The 18,359-nt window shown below is 33.2% G+C and overlaps 1 protein-coding gene and 1 pseudogene across 1 annotated transcript; both read right to left on the bottom strand.

Annotated features, from left to right (window-relative positions):
* Nucleotides 1–1,152: 1,152 nt before the first annotated feature.
* LOC131063929 (uncharacterized) lies at nt 1,153–3,072 on the bottom strand (annotated as a pseudogene).
* Nucleotides 3,073–11,148: 8,076 nt separating this feature from the next.
* LOC131063972 (protein EXORDIUM-like 2) lies at nt 11,149–12,280 on the bottom strand. Its single transcript, XM_057997978.2, has one exon. The coding sequence runs from the start codon at nt 12,183–12,185 to the stop codon at nt 11,238–11,240; it is 948 nt and encodes a 315-aa protein (XP_057853961.2). The 5' UTR covers nt 12,186–12,280; the 3' UTR covers nt 11,149–11,237.
* Nucleotides 12,281–18,359: the final 6,079 nt, after the last annotated feature.

Below are 18,359 nucleotides of genomic sequence, written 5' to 3'. Positions count from 1 at the left end.
ATTGTCTTTATGATCTTATGACTGTAAAGAAGCGTTGGGACAGAAAATGTTCATTGCATTATGAGTCCTATGGTTGTAGCTACTCATGATGTCTTGTTATGATGACTTCTATATGTCATGATCTCTATGTTTGGACATCTATGTGTTTGGAACAGTGGCATCAACAATCTGTCTATTAATGATGAGATCTTTGCAGACCTAAGGATTGTATGTCTTAGTGTTTTTATGTGTTAAAATAACAACATTCTTGACATTTATTATTCAATGCCCTCCATAGACTGATTTGGCTTAGAAAATGAAGGTTTTATTTGTCTTTGTCTCTTTGTGCTACTACATAGACTGCATCTTTGTGTTCTCTTCAACGTGATTTAGGGCAATCTTTTTTACATCCTTTCTTCTCATTCTTCGTGATCGTTGTCAACTATCCATAAGCACTATTCTATCTTTATATCACTGAAATGGTGACCTTGGATTGTATAGAAAAGTTTATTTTCCTTTATCTCTACCCTTGGTTGATGTAAAACTCTTCTCTAATGCTTCTTTTCTCCTTATAAATAAGCCCTTTTATTTATACCTTCTTATTTTGTGGCCTCTTATTGATTCATTTCGGCTATTGATTTACTCCCTTATTAGACAAGGGTGTCTTAAGATTGGTCTCTAATTTTGGACCTATAAGTTCTCTTTTGATAATACTATGAACACCTTATTATAATAACACTATAAAAATCATATGAGTGAATATACGTGCCTTGTTTTACCCTTCATGTTGTCCACTATCTTAGATCTTGATGTTGCGATTGTATGACACTTTATTTTCCATGCGTTGAGATTGTACAGAGGCTGTATTTATTGATAATGATTGCTAAGTTAACTACTGCTACAACTGTGAAAAGAATGTTGTTCTCTGTTTTGGAAGGCTGGAATCATGTTTTGCCTTGTATGATTTCTTTTGGCTATTGTGGACAGAGCTATTTACTATTTACTATCCTTAGGCATCATTGCTATGTGCTTTGACCCTTATTGATATGAGTTTCAATGATTGTCACATATCAGTCCTCCATCACTATTATTTTCCCCTTTGAAATTCTCAAGAAATGTCAATGAATGTTCTTTCTCTTAGGCCTTCTATATGACTACCCTAGCCTCTTTGCATCATTTTATTAGGCCTTCAATGAATGTTCTTTCTCTTAGACCTTCTAAAGTGCAATTCCTTTTCTTTTTCCTTCTGATTTTTTCACTGTCACTTTCATCCTCCAAGTCAGATGCCCTCGCCCTTTTCTTTCTTGTTTTTTCATACTCATTGTCATGCTTTGAATTATTTTTCTTTCTTGGTGACTCCTTACTACTCTCTCTGTCAATTTCACTCTCAGAATCTGAGTCTGATGTATCAGAATCTGACAAACCTGATGAACTAGAAGAATTGTCATTAGAGGTAGATTCATCTGACTCAAGAATAGGCTTTTGTTGTTGCATTATAAGCCTTGGCATATTCTTCAAATACTCACGTAAACTCTCAGCGATACCACCAAGACCAATAGAAGTAAAGAAATTGATAGAAAACCGTGAATTTTTGGGATTGTCATTTGGAAAAATTGAATCAAAAGACTCCTGCATTGTTGGATCATTCAACCTTTCATTAAGCAACAATATACCAAGCTGCTCTGCCAGCTCCTGAAAGAGAATCTTTATAAAAATACGGGAAGAGGAAGTAGTTTCTTCCTTTGTCAGACGTATATAAGAAAGACAATGTCATGGAAGAGAATCTATGCCAAGTAAGTGGGAAAAAAACTTTGCAACATTACGTAGTTTATTTGTTTCCAGTCTGTGTATCATGGAATACTGTTGTACAAAACACTTATCAAAAAATTCCTGATAAATTTTATTGATCATACAGAATCTTTGCCCAAGAAGACCATAATAATGAAGGTATGTTCTCTCTTGACTGCAACATTCTAACAACATGATGCATAATTCCATCTCTTGACCAGGTTCAAGCTTGATCTTTAGTAGCTTATGACCAACTTCCTCAAAATTAACACTTGACATGATTGTCAAATAAATTGTGCATCTTAAATTGACCGAGTTTGTCTCTATCTCATCCTGTATTCTCAGTGCTTCCTCACCTTCCTCTTCTTCTTCATCATCATCATCATCATCATCATCATCATCTGAATCATCATCTGAATCATCACCTGAATCATTCTCCCCTTCTACTTCATCTGAAGAAGCATCTCCAAGGATATCTTTCTTCAGTTTTTCATAGGTTGCCTCATGCTCTAAGAAATCAGGATCTGGCTTGAAAACATCCAAACCAACTTCTTGATCAAGTTCATCTTCTAGGAAAACTTCATGTGTTAACTGATCTTCTTTCTCTACAAGGTCCAATTCCGAACGCACAGCTAGATGACCCTCGAACTTAGCTTTGCGAATTGCAAAAAGGCCTTCAATTAAAAACTGTACTCGTTTGTCAATTTCCCCCTCATGGAGAATACCTCTAAATCTTTCAAAAATCCCATAGAGACCTTTGGGTGAAAGGTCTTGCAACAAAGAACCACATTCTTTCACGAACCCAACAACAACCTCTACACTGTCATCTGTGGGGTTCTCTAGTAAAAGGGTGAGAAGTTCCAAGGCAATGATCTCATGTGCAACTTGTTGATTCACTAAATGAGCTATGAATTTGGCTGCTACTATCAACATGTGCTTGTCATTGCATTTGTATGCCCTCTTAAGCTGCAAAATGATTCTTCACAAAAGCAGATTGCCAACTTCAGGAAATTTTGTATTTACCACAACAACCAATGCAGCAAAAACATCTGTAAATCCAGGGGATGCCATTTGGGATTTCATACAAGACCTACAAAATAGACCCCTCCCACAGATGAGATTCTCTGCAAATGACTCTGGAATGATGTTCTTGATGTTAGATGCATTTACCTTGTTTACTAACCCATTGATACTCTTCCGAAGGGCATCCCATGTCATGCACTGGTATTCCACACTGCTCTTGTCTTCCACATCTTTCATCATTTGAGCTAGCTTAAATGGGGGAATGTAAACACCCCCACTTCTTCCAACACCCTTCTCAGCTCCTCTTACAACACCTTCACCATTCCTATTCTGAGATGGAGCATACACAACACCAGAAGTTTTCACTTCCACTGCCTCTTTTTCCCTCTTGTTTCCAGAAGCCCCTTTACCACTTAATTCGTGCTTATTTTTGTACATAAACCCATCAGGAAGCATGAGTTTTTGCATATAAGCTCGCCCAAATATTTTACAGTTAATTTTCATCAAGATTCCCTCAGGAGCTAGCAGATCCTGCTTCCATACTTTAATTATGTTTTCTCAAAGGACAATCCTAAAAATCCATGCATTGCAAACAACTTTTTACACCTTTGTTCCTTGTGGTGGCGTCACAAAGAGTTTACATCAATAAATGAAGAACATGCCAATGTTTTTAATGCAGCAGTAGAAGTCTATCTCTTATTCAATATCTCTAGTGAAACCCCCATGATCTTTTGTTGGAGTAGAATTTGTTATATTCTAGAAAGGGTCTTGTCCTTTGTTGATGGGATATTCATCTACCTCAAGAAATAATTGTTCTTTTCTCCAAAAAGAAGTGGAACTAAATGAAGATCTAACACCATGAAATGAATCCTCAAAAGGATTACTATAGTTAGTTTTGGTAGATAATGATCTGGGTAAAATACTAATGTGGCTTTAGGAAACATTATGTACTAGCTTAGCATACTCTAACAACTTTGGTGCGACATGCTACATCCAATAAAGTCTCCATTGGTATCTCTATTGTGTTTATGATCTCTAGATTTATGATCTCTATAATATAACTAATATGTGATATCTAGATTTATGATCTCTATAATATAACAATCCCATAATTATGTTTCCATGCATCTATACCACAACACAAACATCATGCTAGTGTTCAGCCATAGCAATTGATATCCTAATTATAGAATGTGAAATATGCACATAACTATGAATAAGGATTAAGAAAAACAAAGAAAGATGCTTATTGCAAACATAAATGACTATTGGACAAGAATTGAATTCATTGAAGATAGTTTTGAATATCAAATTCACTTATTTGTGTGCATTTAGTAACTCGTGTACTTGTGGCCAACCATTTATCTCTTTCATAAATTAAACATTTATTAATAACATTAATAAATGGCTGAGTAATTATGTTTTATTTGAAATTGAAAATAAAATATTTTATTTCCTGGGACAGCTCACACTATTCCCTATCATATTTTAGACTCTTGGTTTTGTAAGTAGTGGTTTGATGTCTTTGGAGCTAATCATTGCATTTCTTTAGTTACGTTTGCCAGCGTACTCCCAGCCTATGCCAAAATGGGAGCTTTGGAACAGGGTATGGACATCCATCAAAGCATAAAAGATAGAGGAATTTTGTTAGATGTAGTTGCAACTGCTCTGTTAGACATGTATGCAAAATGTGGAAGCATAGACAAGGCACAGGAACTATTTGACGGATTACCTCAAAGAAATGTGGTTTCCTGGACTGCAATGATTGTCGGATATGCACAAAATGGATTTGTTGAGAAGGCTTTAGAAACTTTCGAGCAAATGCAATCGGCAGGTGTAAAGCCAAATTCCACGACCATTGCTACTATCCTCCCTGCCTGTGCCAAAATGGGAGATTTGGAACAGGGTATGGATATTCATCGAAGCATAAAGGATAGAGGAATTTTGTCAGATGTTGTAGTTGCAATTGCCCTGGTAGACATGTATGCAAAATGTGGAAGCATAGACAAGGCACGTGAACTATTTGATAGAATGCCTGAAAGAAATGTTGTCTCGTGGATTGCAATGATTGTTGGATATGCACAAAATGGATTTGTCGAAAAGGCTTTAGACACTTTCAAGCAAATGAAATTGGCAGGCATAACGCCAAATTCCACAACCTTTGCCAGCATCCTCCTTGCCTGTGCAAAAATGGGAGCTTTGGAACAGGGTATGGACATCCATCAAAGCATAACGGATAGAGGAATTTTGTTAGGTGTTGTACTTGCAAATGCCCTGCTTGACATGTATGCAAAATGTGGAAACATGGACAAGGCTCGTGAATTGTTTGATATGATGCTGCAAAGAGATGTGATCTCATGTGAACAATCAACACGCGCGTGTATGAGAGGAAGGGATTGTTGCGACAAAATTGAACGCTCACTCCTCAATCACAAGTCTATGGTTTTACGAGGAGTGGTTTCCTACAGGGTATTATGCATTCAGGGAACCACACCTTTGACTAGAAGCCATCCAGCCTGAGATTGGATAATCCATATGAATACGAGATTGACCAATTTGCATTAAAAACTAGGGCAATTTGCACAAAAAAGGAATCTCTTGAATGGCATATTTTTTGCAACATGAAATTAAGGTGAAGAATCTACCTCCTACACGGGATTGCAAGCAATGCTGCAAATGCCTTCGACACGGGTTTGATGTTGTTGGGGGTTGAAGTCGCCATGGACGCCTACGCGGGATTGCAATGCACAAATGAATTGCCCTCTTCTTTTTTTTTAAGTAATGGTCGTTGTCGTCAGAATTACGATGAACTCGAGCACTTTTTTGAAAAACAGAAAATTTTCATTGCTAATGCCTTCTTCATCGAAACCAAATGGCAAATTGTCGTCGGAATTACAACGAATTTGGGCATTTTTTCAAAAAAAATCAAATTTGGCCACAATATACCTTCTCCATCAGAAACCTCAATCAGAAATCTAGTCCAAATGTATTAGTGAGTGAAAGCTTTTGTTGAAGAGTGATAAGTGTTAAGATGAAGAGCAGTGTTGAATGTACTTAGAAGGATTTGATCAAGCAAGTATTGTGCTACTCAGAATATATCAAACCATTCTTGTTGTTTTCTAATCATTACAACAAAATCAAATCCCCTAACCGGGTAAGCTCTAACAAGCTTCATTGTACAAATCCTCTAACAAGGTGAGCCATTTGTTTAGATTTTGAAATCCTCCAACGAGGTTACTCCTAATAGGGTAGTACTCTTAACAGGGTATAAGCTTCTAATCAAGCTTTGGGATCTCTAACAAGATTCGCTCCTAACATAGCACTTTGTAGACCTTAACCGATCAATTATGTATTATTGCAGATAGTTAACTTGTGAGTTCCATCTCATCGTGGTTTTTACCTATTTGGGTTTTCCATGTATAAACACTTGTGTTATGGTGGATGCTTTACTTTTTGTGGATGTTGTTATATCATTTTGGATAGCATGTATTTTGTTTAAATGTTTGGTTAAGTTCATCTACCGATTAGTGTTTGAAGTAGTGTTTTATTTGGTGTCACTGATTCACCCCCCACCCCACCCCCCCCCCCCTCTCAGTGCTTTTCAAGTTCATCACAGTCTATACACAATAAATGCAAATGTTGGTTACCAATTAAAAAATGTTTTTTAGGGGCAATAATGTTTCTATGATTGAAAGTTGTTTTCTAAAATTAGGCAAGGAAAAACCAATCTCCCTATGGTTGTGACATTATATTGAAAATTCAATTAATATATTTATGAGCTTAAAAATGTGCTTTAAAACTAGGCTTACACAACTTTGGATAGGATTGGGCAATATTGATGTTTGACACAAACAAGGAACACAATAGTATTAGAAGGATGCAAAAAACTCCTACACAACTGAATCCAGAAGCATATATTAATTTAAAAATAAGTTGTTATCAAATTTCATAAGTGGCAGAATGGTTACAGTGTATGCCTTTGGTTAGCTGTCAAACATGGTCATTTTCTCAACTCTTCCATGACCCCTAGTATGGAGAACTCGTCCAGTATTACAAATTACACACAACCATTTTTCTTACAACAAATAAAAGACCTTTTTTCTTTCTCACAACCATTTTTATTTTTTAAAATCATATGTTGCCTCATTCACTTGTCTTGACCTTATCTAATAGTCAGTTAATGACTTAATAACGACTCTTGAATAAATTTGTGCATATGATGCTCAATATAAAATATTTTTTTAAGGAAATATTCAACTAGAGATATGTTTGTAGTTTGTTCAATGAACCATCATCTATTTTCAAGTTGTAGAGATGAGATCAAAACTATGAAAATGAACCACATAGTGAGTATTTCATTTGTCTCTTCCTTTCCCCTCTATTCCAATGAGTGGGACAACATAGAATTTGAACCAATCAAAGAAACCACAACAACTACTATTCATGTCATATGATGGTTCATATCAATAGCATAATTTCAATCCAACCTCTTTACCAATGTGAGTATCACTTAATGCAATGAGTGGTGAGTTGATCACAAGTGTTAATATAGACCACTTTTCATGAGAAATAGGCCCTCATTGTTCAAGAACCATTAGCATAAATGCCATGCATTTTAAATTATAAAGACCTTGTCCATTTATTCTCTAATTGTTTCCTAATTTTAAGTTGTGCTCAAACTAATGACAAGATTGGTCATCAAAAGAATTTGCACGGTCTAATTCAACCAAAGTCTACACAAAGATAAGTTGGGTAAGAAACAAAGTAGCATTAAATATTAGAGAGGTTAACTTATTTCTTTACAAAGATCAAACAAATTAATTCATCCAAAAAAAAATGAGCATCCCCTTGAAGAAAGGCAAAACACAAAGCTTGAAATATTGAATCATAAAGTGTGCTAGTGGAACAATACCCATGCAACTTTAAGGATCAAACGCTTGAATCCATCCAAAATTATTTAAGCAACCCCTTGAAAGAAGGCAAAACAAAGAGCATGGAATATGTAACCATAAAAAAGTGTGCTTGTGGAACATTGCCCATGCAATTATACTTTTATACATTGTAACTCTTGTGGAAAAACATTAGACTAATTTTGCAAATAATGTAATAAAATGTCATCTTTTATCATTAACAATACCAAATATTTTAAATTTTTATTGTATATTTTATCAATTATAATAACAGATTTTGTATCAGAAACATATTACACAATATTTGATAGGTTCTTTTAAAATTCCAAATCTTGGGGAGCTTCTTTTTAGTATCAATTAACTAGGCTTGTTTTGGGAATATATTCTAAATTTTTGTTCATCATGTCTAGTTTGTTTATGAAAAATTTGAACGAGGGAATTTGATAGGTAGAAGAGAATATTGTATTCAATTAGTGGATGGCCCCCACCATCAAACAACTAGGGTAACAAACAACTGGGTTTCAAAACCCTCATATTTCATGGTAAAAAGATTTATGTAAACAATATTGTATATATTTTAAATTAATTGTATACACAAAAAATACTATATCCAAAAAATATGATAAAATGAATTAATGTATTTTTCATGTATTGTACTTTCTAATATATTAACTTGTATATAGTTTTCTATCGACATAACCCTTGTACCTCATTTCAGTGCAAGTGCTAATTTAGTACATTGTGTGGCAAATCATTCTATCTATATGTGTATGTATATACATACATACAAATAACCTTAACCATATATATACACACATATACATATATATATATATATATATATATATATATATATATATATATATATATATATATATATATATATATATATATATATATATATATATATATATATATATATATATATATATATATATATATATATATATATAAACCATGTATATATGGTTAAGGTCTAATTAGTTTTAAGTTAGTTTTCTTGCCTTGATAGAACCCTTATGAGGATAGATCACATCATGACTCATGGGAAGTACATGTTCAATTCTTTGCATATGAAATTAATGAAAGTGAACCTAGAGATCATCCTTTTTGACTAACATCTCATCACATTTTAGGCTATGATCAATAATGGGTGTCAGAAAATACCCAACATGTAATTCTATTTTAATATATGACACTTCTTTCTTACAAGAGAGTCCTACCCATCTCATTGTGTGGTTTTAGAACCTTCAACTATATCTACCACTCATTTCTAGTTAGATTGAATTGACATTTTTGCTTGAATTGCCACCTTTCTAGAATATTATGGTAAAAAGTGGCAAATAACCAAATTAGGTCAATGGCAATACTACTAAAGAGTTTGTGAGGGTTTTCATTCAACTAGAAATGACCTATTTGACCTCTAAAATTAGACCCTAGTTTTTGGGTTCAAGCATGAAGCTGAATTTAATGAATACCACCACATTAATAGTGCTTGGAGTATATCTAACCTTCACTAGATTGAACTTGGTGAAAAAGCACTTAAAGAACTTTTTACAAATCCATTTACCCCAAGTAGGTGAGGGAACAACTCTCAAGGATATTAAATTTGCTCATTAACAATTCATGTTCATCTAAGATTTACAAAGTCTTTCAAGACATTAAATAAATAATTTTTTCCAAACTTAAGAAAATCATGCGAAGTACTCTCAAAATTGAAAACAATGTTTGAATGTTTCTTCTAATCTTGATAAATTTAATGAGCTTATTACTTTTGTGCTTACACAAATAATCAATGAGAAGTTTAATAACCTTTATAACTTCCCTTGTGAATTCTTCAAAGTTACTAGACATTGTACTACTCATAAGCTGTTGTAACTTTACAAGGAAGCTCTTCTAAATAAAGATTTAGGTAATGACGACAATTGAAAAATATTGAGTTTATAGGTCCAAGGTTTAGGATCTTATATTGATTTACTGCTAGAACTCGTGTCAAAGTAGTTCTCATTGATAAAGACTAGAATCAAAATAAATCTTCACACGATCTTATGGGGGGAGTCTGTGTATGCTAATTCTCATGGGGAAGGACTAGAATCAAAATAAATCTTCACATGATGTGATGGGGAGAGTGTGCATGCCATCTATTGTGTTTAGATATGTAGTATTTTTCACTGTTGTCTTTCGATCTTCTACTACTCTGGCTCGAAAAGTCTGCATTAAATGGTTGCTTAAAAGGTTAGGTACTTTGCAGATCTAGCTGCGTATTCATTTTTGTAAAAGAATGGTCCACCCAGTAAATTCAATACTGACAAATGAACCAAAGGTCTATACTTACAATTTATTCAATTGACCGGGATTCCAATCCTTGCAAAATAACGAGGGTTAAAAATAGCCACCTGGGCTTGAAAATCATGTATGTTAATACTTTGAACTTAGTCGAAACCCTGGCGAGTGAGTGCAGGAGGAAAAACCCCTATCGAAAGCTGCTCGCTCGACTGCAATGCCTCTGCACTGTACCATGAATTCACAGAGCAAATAACGGAGGGATAGCATGCCTGTACCATTTCCATAAGAAGTAACAAAAGGTACTTGCTCTACTCAGTCTTCATTTCACCACCTCTAATTGCCCAATCATCTGTATTCCACAGGCTTGAATACAATCTCATTGCTTGATTCTTAAAATATGCCAGTGTCGAATCCTTACTGTTCTTAGAGACTGTTGCTGGAATTCCATCCATAAAAAACCTGCACAGTGCCAAAGATGACATTCACTGGTTGATTTGAAGTTGCAGGACTATAGAGCAGGGAGTAAGTGTGAAGACTATTGTGGGTTCAAACGAGAACTTTTCTAAAGTCTAGTCAACAGATCCATTTTGTACACATCCTGCAATCATGGCATTCCATTTTTATGAGGCATTTATGTCAAACAGTTCGTGTGCCTTGTCCATGCTTCCACACGTTGCATACATGTCTACCAGAGGATTTGCAAATCTACCATATGCTTTGATGGTTGTCCATACCCTGTTCCAAAGATCCATTTGTCACAGGCTAGGAAGATGCTGGCAAAGGAATTTCGCTTGAAATCTGCCAATTGCATTTGATTGAATGTTTCTAAAGCCTTTATCATCAAATCCACTTTGTGAATCCCCTACAATAAGCGCATTCCATGAGAACACATTCTGTCACACAGTTCATGTGTTTTGTCTATGCTTCAACATTTTGCATACATGTCTATCAGTGTATTTTCCAAATCGCCCCTATCCTTTATGCTTTTATGGATACTTACACCCTGTTCAATATCCCCGTTTTGGCACAGGCTGGGGCAAATGTAAATTAAATTCAGATCCTAATCATTACCCACAAATAACATCTTTAGTTTTGCAGTAAATGCTTTAATTAACTCCTCTACAAAATCCTTACAAATGCGCCTTGAAATACAGCTACGCCGTTTGTGAAAAATAATAAAGAATAATGTTATTAATTAACTTGTATTTACTCAAGAACATTTACAAAAAACATTCGCCACTAAAATGCTTTTCAGACCAGTGTTCTGCAAGACTTAGTAACAGGATCCCACATGGTCGGCAACAGAAATTGGCGCCCATTAAGTCCATGCGCATTATAACTGGCCCCTGTTGTTCTGTCTACCAAGACCTCCCCTGGGTAACCCGGGTACGCCCCTTTTCCGTAAATTCCCGCACAAGCCGACACCGCCTCCAGCGGAGCAGCGGCATCACCTTGAAAATATCCTGTATTAAATGGGTTTGTCACCGCTCCCGCTAAAACAGTAGCAATATTGATGATCATCCCATCGATGCCCACGTCAGCATTGGGGGGCAACAAAGGAGGGGTCTGAGGGCCGTAGAGTGGCTGGTGAAACGGCCACGCACACTGACCAGGGCACTGACTCACTGGGTTTCCTACCCATGCATACGGAAGACGGGACCGTAATGTGTGGTCATGGTATCCACAAGAGCTAACGCAGAACCTCTCCACCGCCACGTCATCAGACGTCAGTACCAAATAAATCCCGTTTGTATGGCTCGCCGGCGGCGGCAGCGCTCTGGATTTGACGGCGCTTTCAACCAGTGCGGCGATGTCCGTCCTCTTCAACAACTTGCCAAGGGAATACGAATCGTCCATCTTCTGCTTCCCCAGCCTTGCAATGCTCAGAACGGCCGCATTGGAAGCGCCGCTCTTGTATTTTTCGGTAGTCTTCCACCAGGTGGAAACAGAAGGCTGCTTGTCTTTCCCCTGCAATTTTGCAGCGAGGGACTGCAAATAGTCCGCCACAATGGACCGCTGAACAGGGCTAAATTTCCCATACCAGATCACATGAACATCAATAATCTTTGTGGAGAGCAAGGGGCCTTTATGATAAGTTAGAACCAGCGGCTGCTCCTCCACTAAAGCCGCATTAGCAACAGCTGCGCACAGTTCTAGAGCAAATACAAGCACTAATACTCGAACACTAAGATACCCCATTTCAGACACTTTTAAACCACAATGTGTATATCAGGTGTAATCTAGATATAGTCTGTAGGTTGAACTCCAAACGAAGCAATGGTGATGTGCTGAGAATTGTTAATGATTTGATCTTATATAGGGGCTTTGATGGTGAACCCTTGTTCTATTTAGTTTGGAAGCTTCCACATTGCTTCTAGAATACGCTCCGCGTGGAATTGCATTATTGGACCTTAGACGCTTCTTCGAGAAGTCTCCAACAAACACGCTACACGTATTTAAAATTGTTCGCCAACTTGTCGGCATCCCGCCGCCTCCCGACTCGAGCTTTAAAAAAATATAACGGTATATTCGGAAAAAACAAAGAGTTGTTTTTAAGTCTCTTGCTTGCATTTAACATTAATTGCCTGCACTCTCTTTAGCAGACAATTACAGCGGCTTATGCAACTTGTATTGTTGCCCCTGCCTTAGATTACAAATTCTGGTTTTGCTTCCATTTTAAATTGACCATCACCTTATTGTTCAATAAAAGATTTGATTTTATGTTTTAAAACGAGTGAACAAAATTATATCGTAATAATGGGGTTGTGATCATCCCACTTATTTTTCTCTCATTTAAGATTCTGTACACAGCATACTTTTTGAAGTCACAAATTGAAAGTGTAAAACAGAGAGTACCTAGTGGTCATCCACTAAAGTAATCATCAACATTTTAGATGTCGCACAATACATTTAAAACATGATCCTCGTCTCTGTTGCCATTAGCTTTTGTGTTGAATATGATTGGTGGGTAATGGCGGCGTTGATCATACCACTGAAATGACTAGGTGAACCCACGCGGGGGGGTTTCTTGGGCGTTGGTATGAGTGAGATCCTGCTATATTTGTTGAATGGTGGCCATGGTCCCCATAATCAAACTTGACCTACTTCTTGTTTGACGGTTTTGCATGTTTGGCCACGTACTCTTTTATGTTTACCATCTCACCCGGTATCGTCCCAGTAATCAGAGCTTCTCCCGGTCAGTTCCCGATACCGAGTAATTTGCCAGCTGTGACAGCAAACCCTTAGCTGGCGTAAAGCGAAATAATAGCGTCTTTCCAGTCACCTGTAAAAACAAATCATATAAGGTGATAACTCTTCTTTAAAATTTACTTTTTAGGTGGCTGGAGTCACAAACAGGTCTGGAATTTGATGGCCACCCCTACCTGTAAAATGAAATTTTTTATGGTTTAGTTGTTTTGATGACTTTCATTTGACATTTTTACAAAAATATAAGTTGTCAAAAAAATTAATTTGTGACAAAATCTTAAATTTTATGTGTTAGGATAAGTTTCTAAATTTATCTTGAAGACAATCTTATTAAAAATATGTGAAAAATTAAATTTACCAAGTTTCTAAATTCATATAAAAATATACAAACTATTCTTAAAAATCAAATTAAAATATTTTAAAATTGATTCAATTATACAAGTTTCCAAATTCATATGAGTAAATAGAAACTATCCTAAAAATATATATTAAAATATTTTTAAAATTAGAAACAATAATATCTTACCATTTTAAAATATTTTAAATAAATTTATATTTTTATAAAAAATATTCTAAAATAATATATATCAATATTACGAATTATAATACTATATAATATATATTATCTATTATAAATTTTTATGGTTTATTAATTATTTGAAATGTCATATATACGTCTTTACAAAAATATAGTCCAAAAGTGAAAAAAACGACCATTTAGCCCAAATGACGTTCACTTGTGTGGTGTGCTGAATATCATAGGGGGAGGATTTTGTAGTAACATTTTCTTTCTCATACTTTTTGTATGGGTATTTTAAATTATTTTCATTATTTTTTAAATTTTTTATTATTTATATAGTTTAGCTTTATAGTTGCTTTTTGATAAGGTTTCTAAAATTGGTTCAAAATCAAAAAGGATAGTTGCTCATTAAATCATGTTTTATTGGTGGAGTGATGTGGCATCACATGATTTGTTACTTTTTAGATTTAAGGAACGCTTTTTTGGGTGATAAGTTGAATATCAATTAAATGCATAAAGTTTTCATAGTCCATGATAAATTATTTTAATAGTTTTTAAATTAGACTACATTATTCATTTTTTCATCGATATTTTGAATCACAGTCCATTATCCATTGTAGCATGAGTAAGCTAGAAAAAAGAAAATCAATATGGTTATTTTTGCATAAGTTGAATAGCATATGATTATTTATGTGCTTCACTAGGAAGTCATCTTGATCAACTCCTATACCCACTATAGGACCCTACTCCACTATTGAACCCTCTCTCATATATGTATTAAAAAACTAACATACATATCTTTCGTAAATAAATATAAATTATGATTAGAGATGTCACTATAGAAGTTTTTATTTAATTTGTGTATATATTATTTAAGTAGAATAGTGGAAAATTTAAAAGAACGTGACATAATTTATATATATTTATTAAAGATACGTATGCTAGTACCATTGGTAGATGGAAAAGAAATTAAGTAATATATTTCAATTATTATTTATTTATAAATTATTAGATATGTCTAATTAATTATAATAAATATTTAATAATTATAAATAAATAATACTATATATTTTACAATTAATAATTAATAATTTACATAAATAATATAATTTAAAAGTAATAGAATTATTCATCATTTAAACATATAACTACATTTTACATATATTAATAAATTTACGGCTTTTAGTTTATTAATAATTTTTAAAATTAACAATTGGTAACTAATTTTAATTAAATAATTTATAATAGTTATTATGTGATTCAATTAGGATTAGTGTTCAATAAGGGTTAAGAGTAGGATTAAGATTTAACTAGGGGTGATTTAGAATTCAATTAGTGTTAGTGTTAGACTTAGGGTTAGGATTACCATTAGAGTTAGAATTAGTGTTGGTTTTAGTGTTGGGTCAAGGTTAAGGTTAAAACTACAATTAGTATATATTTTGGTGTTTGAAATAATGTTAGTGCTAGGTTTAGGGTTAGAGTTTAGAAAGGGTAAGGGTTAGGCTTAGGGTTCAATTTGAGAAATGGTTAGGGTTAGGTTGATGATCAATAAGGGTTAGGTTAAGGGTTAAGATTGTAGTTCAATTAGAGGTGGTTTCAATAAGGGTTCTATTAGGGTTAGGTTCAAGGTTTAATTAGGGTTATGATTTATTGAGGGTTGAGAGTTAGTTTTAGAGTTCAATTAGGACTAGGGTAAGGCTTAAAGTTTAATTAGGGTTAGAGTTATAATTTAATTAGGGTTTGAGTAAAAGTTAAGATTTAATTCATATAAAATTTTGAGTTCAATTAAAGTTATTTTAAAGTTATTGTTATAGTGAGGGTTAAATTAGGGTAAGGGTTATAGAAAGGTTAGGTAATGGTTAGGGTAATTGCTAGGGTTAGGATTTAATTATGGTTATAGTTATAGTTCACTTAGGGTTACTTTTTAGTTAGGGTTAGATTTAAGGTGTAACTTAGGGTTAAAATCAAATTTTAATTAGGGTTAGTGTTTAGTAAGGGTTAAGATTTCAATTATTTTTAGATTTAATTTTATGATTAGTGTTAAGGTTATAGTAAAAATATCAGCATATAGATCTATAATGTTGATCTTTCTAAAGGGTGCTCCATCTGAATTTGATTTCCATCAATGCACTAAAATGAATTGGGAGAATAAGGGATGGAAAATTGAGTCTTTAAGAGGGTTGGGTAATGATGCAGTCAAGGTAGGGCGGTCCAATGAAGGACAACCCCACCTTGCAACCTAAAACATAAACACCATGAATGATAGAGGAATCAGTTTACACAACACAAGATACAACCAGAGAAAACAAGGAAAAGGAGAAATCTTTAAAATTCAACTGCTCCAACCGGATGAATTTCCCGGATGCCCCTACATCAAGTAAAGGGTCTCATGAAAATTCAAATTAGCAAATCATGATTAAGCAGTCCTCCAATATAGGAGATGGGTTATTTGTGGACATATTTGTTACTTACGAGCCTAGACTTTGGAATTTCATCCTAAGGGTCCCTCTAGGTCCCAATACCATATGTGAATTGAGCTACCAATTTTTAACATAACATTTAGACCATTCTAAAAAGAAAATTTTACACATCTTAGGAGAGTCTTGTAGTACAAAAATAACTCAAATAAATGAAAAATTGTGAAAGAGGAAGTCTTTTGAGTATTAAGCATCCATTTTGTAAGTCGCTCCTTAAATAGTGAAAACAACATTTACGTCCTTCTATGTAGTGTTTTTTTAATGTAGCATATTCCACTCCCATGAATGACAAGGTCTCATCTTCAAAAGATCAACATCAAGACATAAATTTCATTTTGTAAAAATCAAGTCCAATGAATTACAAGGTCTGCTAGTTATTGTTATTTCTCTTAAGAGGCTTCTGCAGTAGACTTGAATAGTTATAATTAAAAATTCTACACAATGTTATCTATGTACATGATATTATATCTAATTGTGACAATCTAAAGAACTTAATTATTTTTGTCATTTTTAATATTGTTTGTTTGATTGTTTATTCATTTTGTATCTTGTTTCTTTGATTGTCTTCCTTCATTTTGTTTCATTTGTTTGTAAGTTTATATGTTCAATGGCAAGCATTATTAGCAATAGATAAAGCAATGGAATTGTTTCTTCAAATGAATCTAATTGTTTCCAAAAAAATTAAAAAATTGTTGAATAACACTTATATCTAATTATATAATATAATATAATTATTACAAATTAAAATTTCATATTTGAAATCAAAATATGTATTATTATCTAAATTATTTATACAATATTACAACACATTTAAAATTTATCTTTAATTTTCTATTGACAAAATTGTTGAACTTCGTAATTTAACTAATAATTATTTTATATCATTCTCAAATAATCACTCTATTTTCTTCTTCACAACTTTGTTTTTTAAAATATTGACTCAATAATATGTTTTAAAAAACACAATAAAAGTGTGACAAGGAAATTAGAAAACATGGGACTAGGCTTGGAATTTGACAGTCACCCCTACCTGTCATATCAATCTTTTTGTGACGGTTTGGTCATTTCAATACCTTTCATTTGACGTTTTAAAAAATATATTAATTGTCAAAAAAAAAAAAACTGCAAATTTTTCTAGCCATTTTATTCAAATTTTCTTTTTACTTGTACTTTTTCCTAATTTACTATATAAATTTCTAAATTGACATTGAAAAATCTTGTTTACAAATATATTATATTTTGAAAAGATTCTACATTAATACATATTTATAATAAACATTGTAAGATCTTAAGTTAAAGTATATTATACATTAATATTAGATGATAATCGATTAATAATTACTAGTTTATTAATAATACATGTCAATGTCTTAAATATTATATAAATATATATTATAACAAGTTTCTAAAATTTATATTTAAGAAATTCTTATAATAAATAAAATTGATTAAGAAAATAGAAACTATTTTAAAAATTAGAAACAATTATATTTTATCATTTCAATTATGAGAAGTTTCAATTTAAGACAATCTTATTAAAAATATCTTTAAAAAAATTGATTTTCTAAAAAAATAGAAATTTTTATATTCTACTATTTTAAAATATTCTAAATAAATTTGTATTTTTAATAAATATTTTTAAATTATATATATATATATATATATATATATATTATAAATTAAAATAATAGATAATATATATATATATATATATTATAAATTAAAATAGTATATAATATATATTATCTATAATAATTTATTACGGTTTATTAATAATTTTAATTGTTATAAGGTTTAGAAAAAAAGAACATATCAATGCATACATACGATTTTAAAAACATTTGAGCTGTCATATACAGTCCAAAAGTGAAAAACGGGCCAAATTGACCATCAAATTTCCAGACCTGCATGGGACAATGCCACGAGCGATATCAGTTGTGATTCCCATTATCTAACATATCCAGTTGTTGGCGGCGAAAGCGCACCACGCGGAACGTGTGTTGTCTCTTAAAGGTGGCTTGCTTTGAATGTAGAATGACTTTTTATTTAGTGACATTAGGTAAAACGATTCCATAAAACCGCGAACCGACAAAGTGCCTCCTTGTCTAAAATACCCAGATTTTCTGGCAGCAAAGCATTATCTCGCAACTTTTGTTCCCTCATTTCTTT

This window comes from Cryptomeria japonica, chromosome 11 (genome assembly GCF_030272615.1).
Source record: "Cryptomeria japonica chromosome 11, Sugi_1.0, whole genome shotgun sequence".
Lineage (NCBI taxonomy): Eukaryota > Viridiplantae > Streptophyta > Pinopsida > Cupressales > Cupressaceae > Cryptomeria > Cryptomeria japonica.
Note: the sequence above shows the minus strand (reverse complement) of the source record. Positions and strands in the feature narration are given on the sequence as shown.

Bases quoted from the DNA above. Each gene is read 5' to 3' on its own strand.
- LOC131063972 (XM_057997978.2), bottom strand. From the start codon at position 12,185: ATGGGGTATCTTAGTGTTCGAGTATTAGTGCTTGTATTTGCTCTAGAA.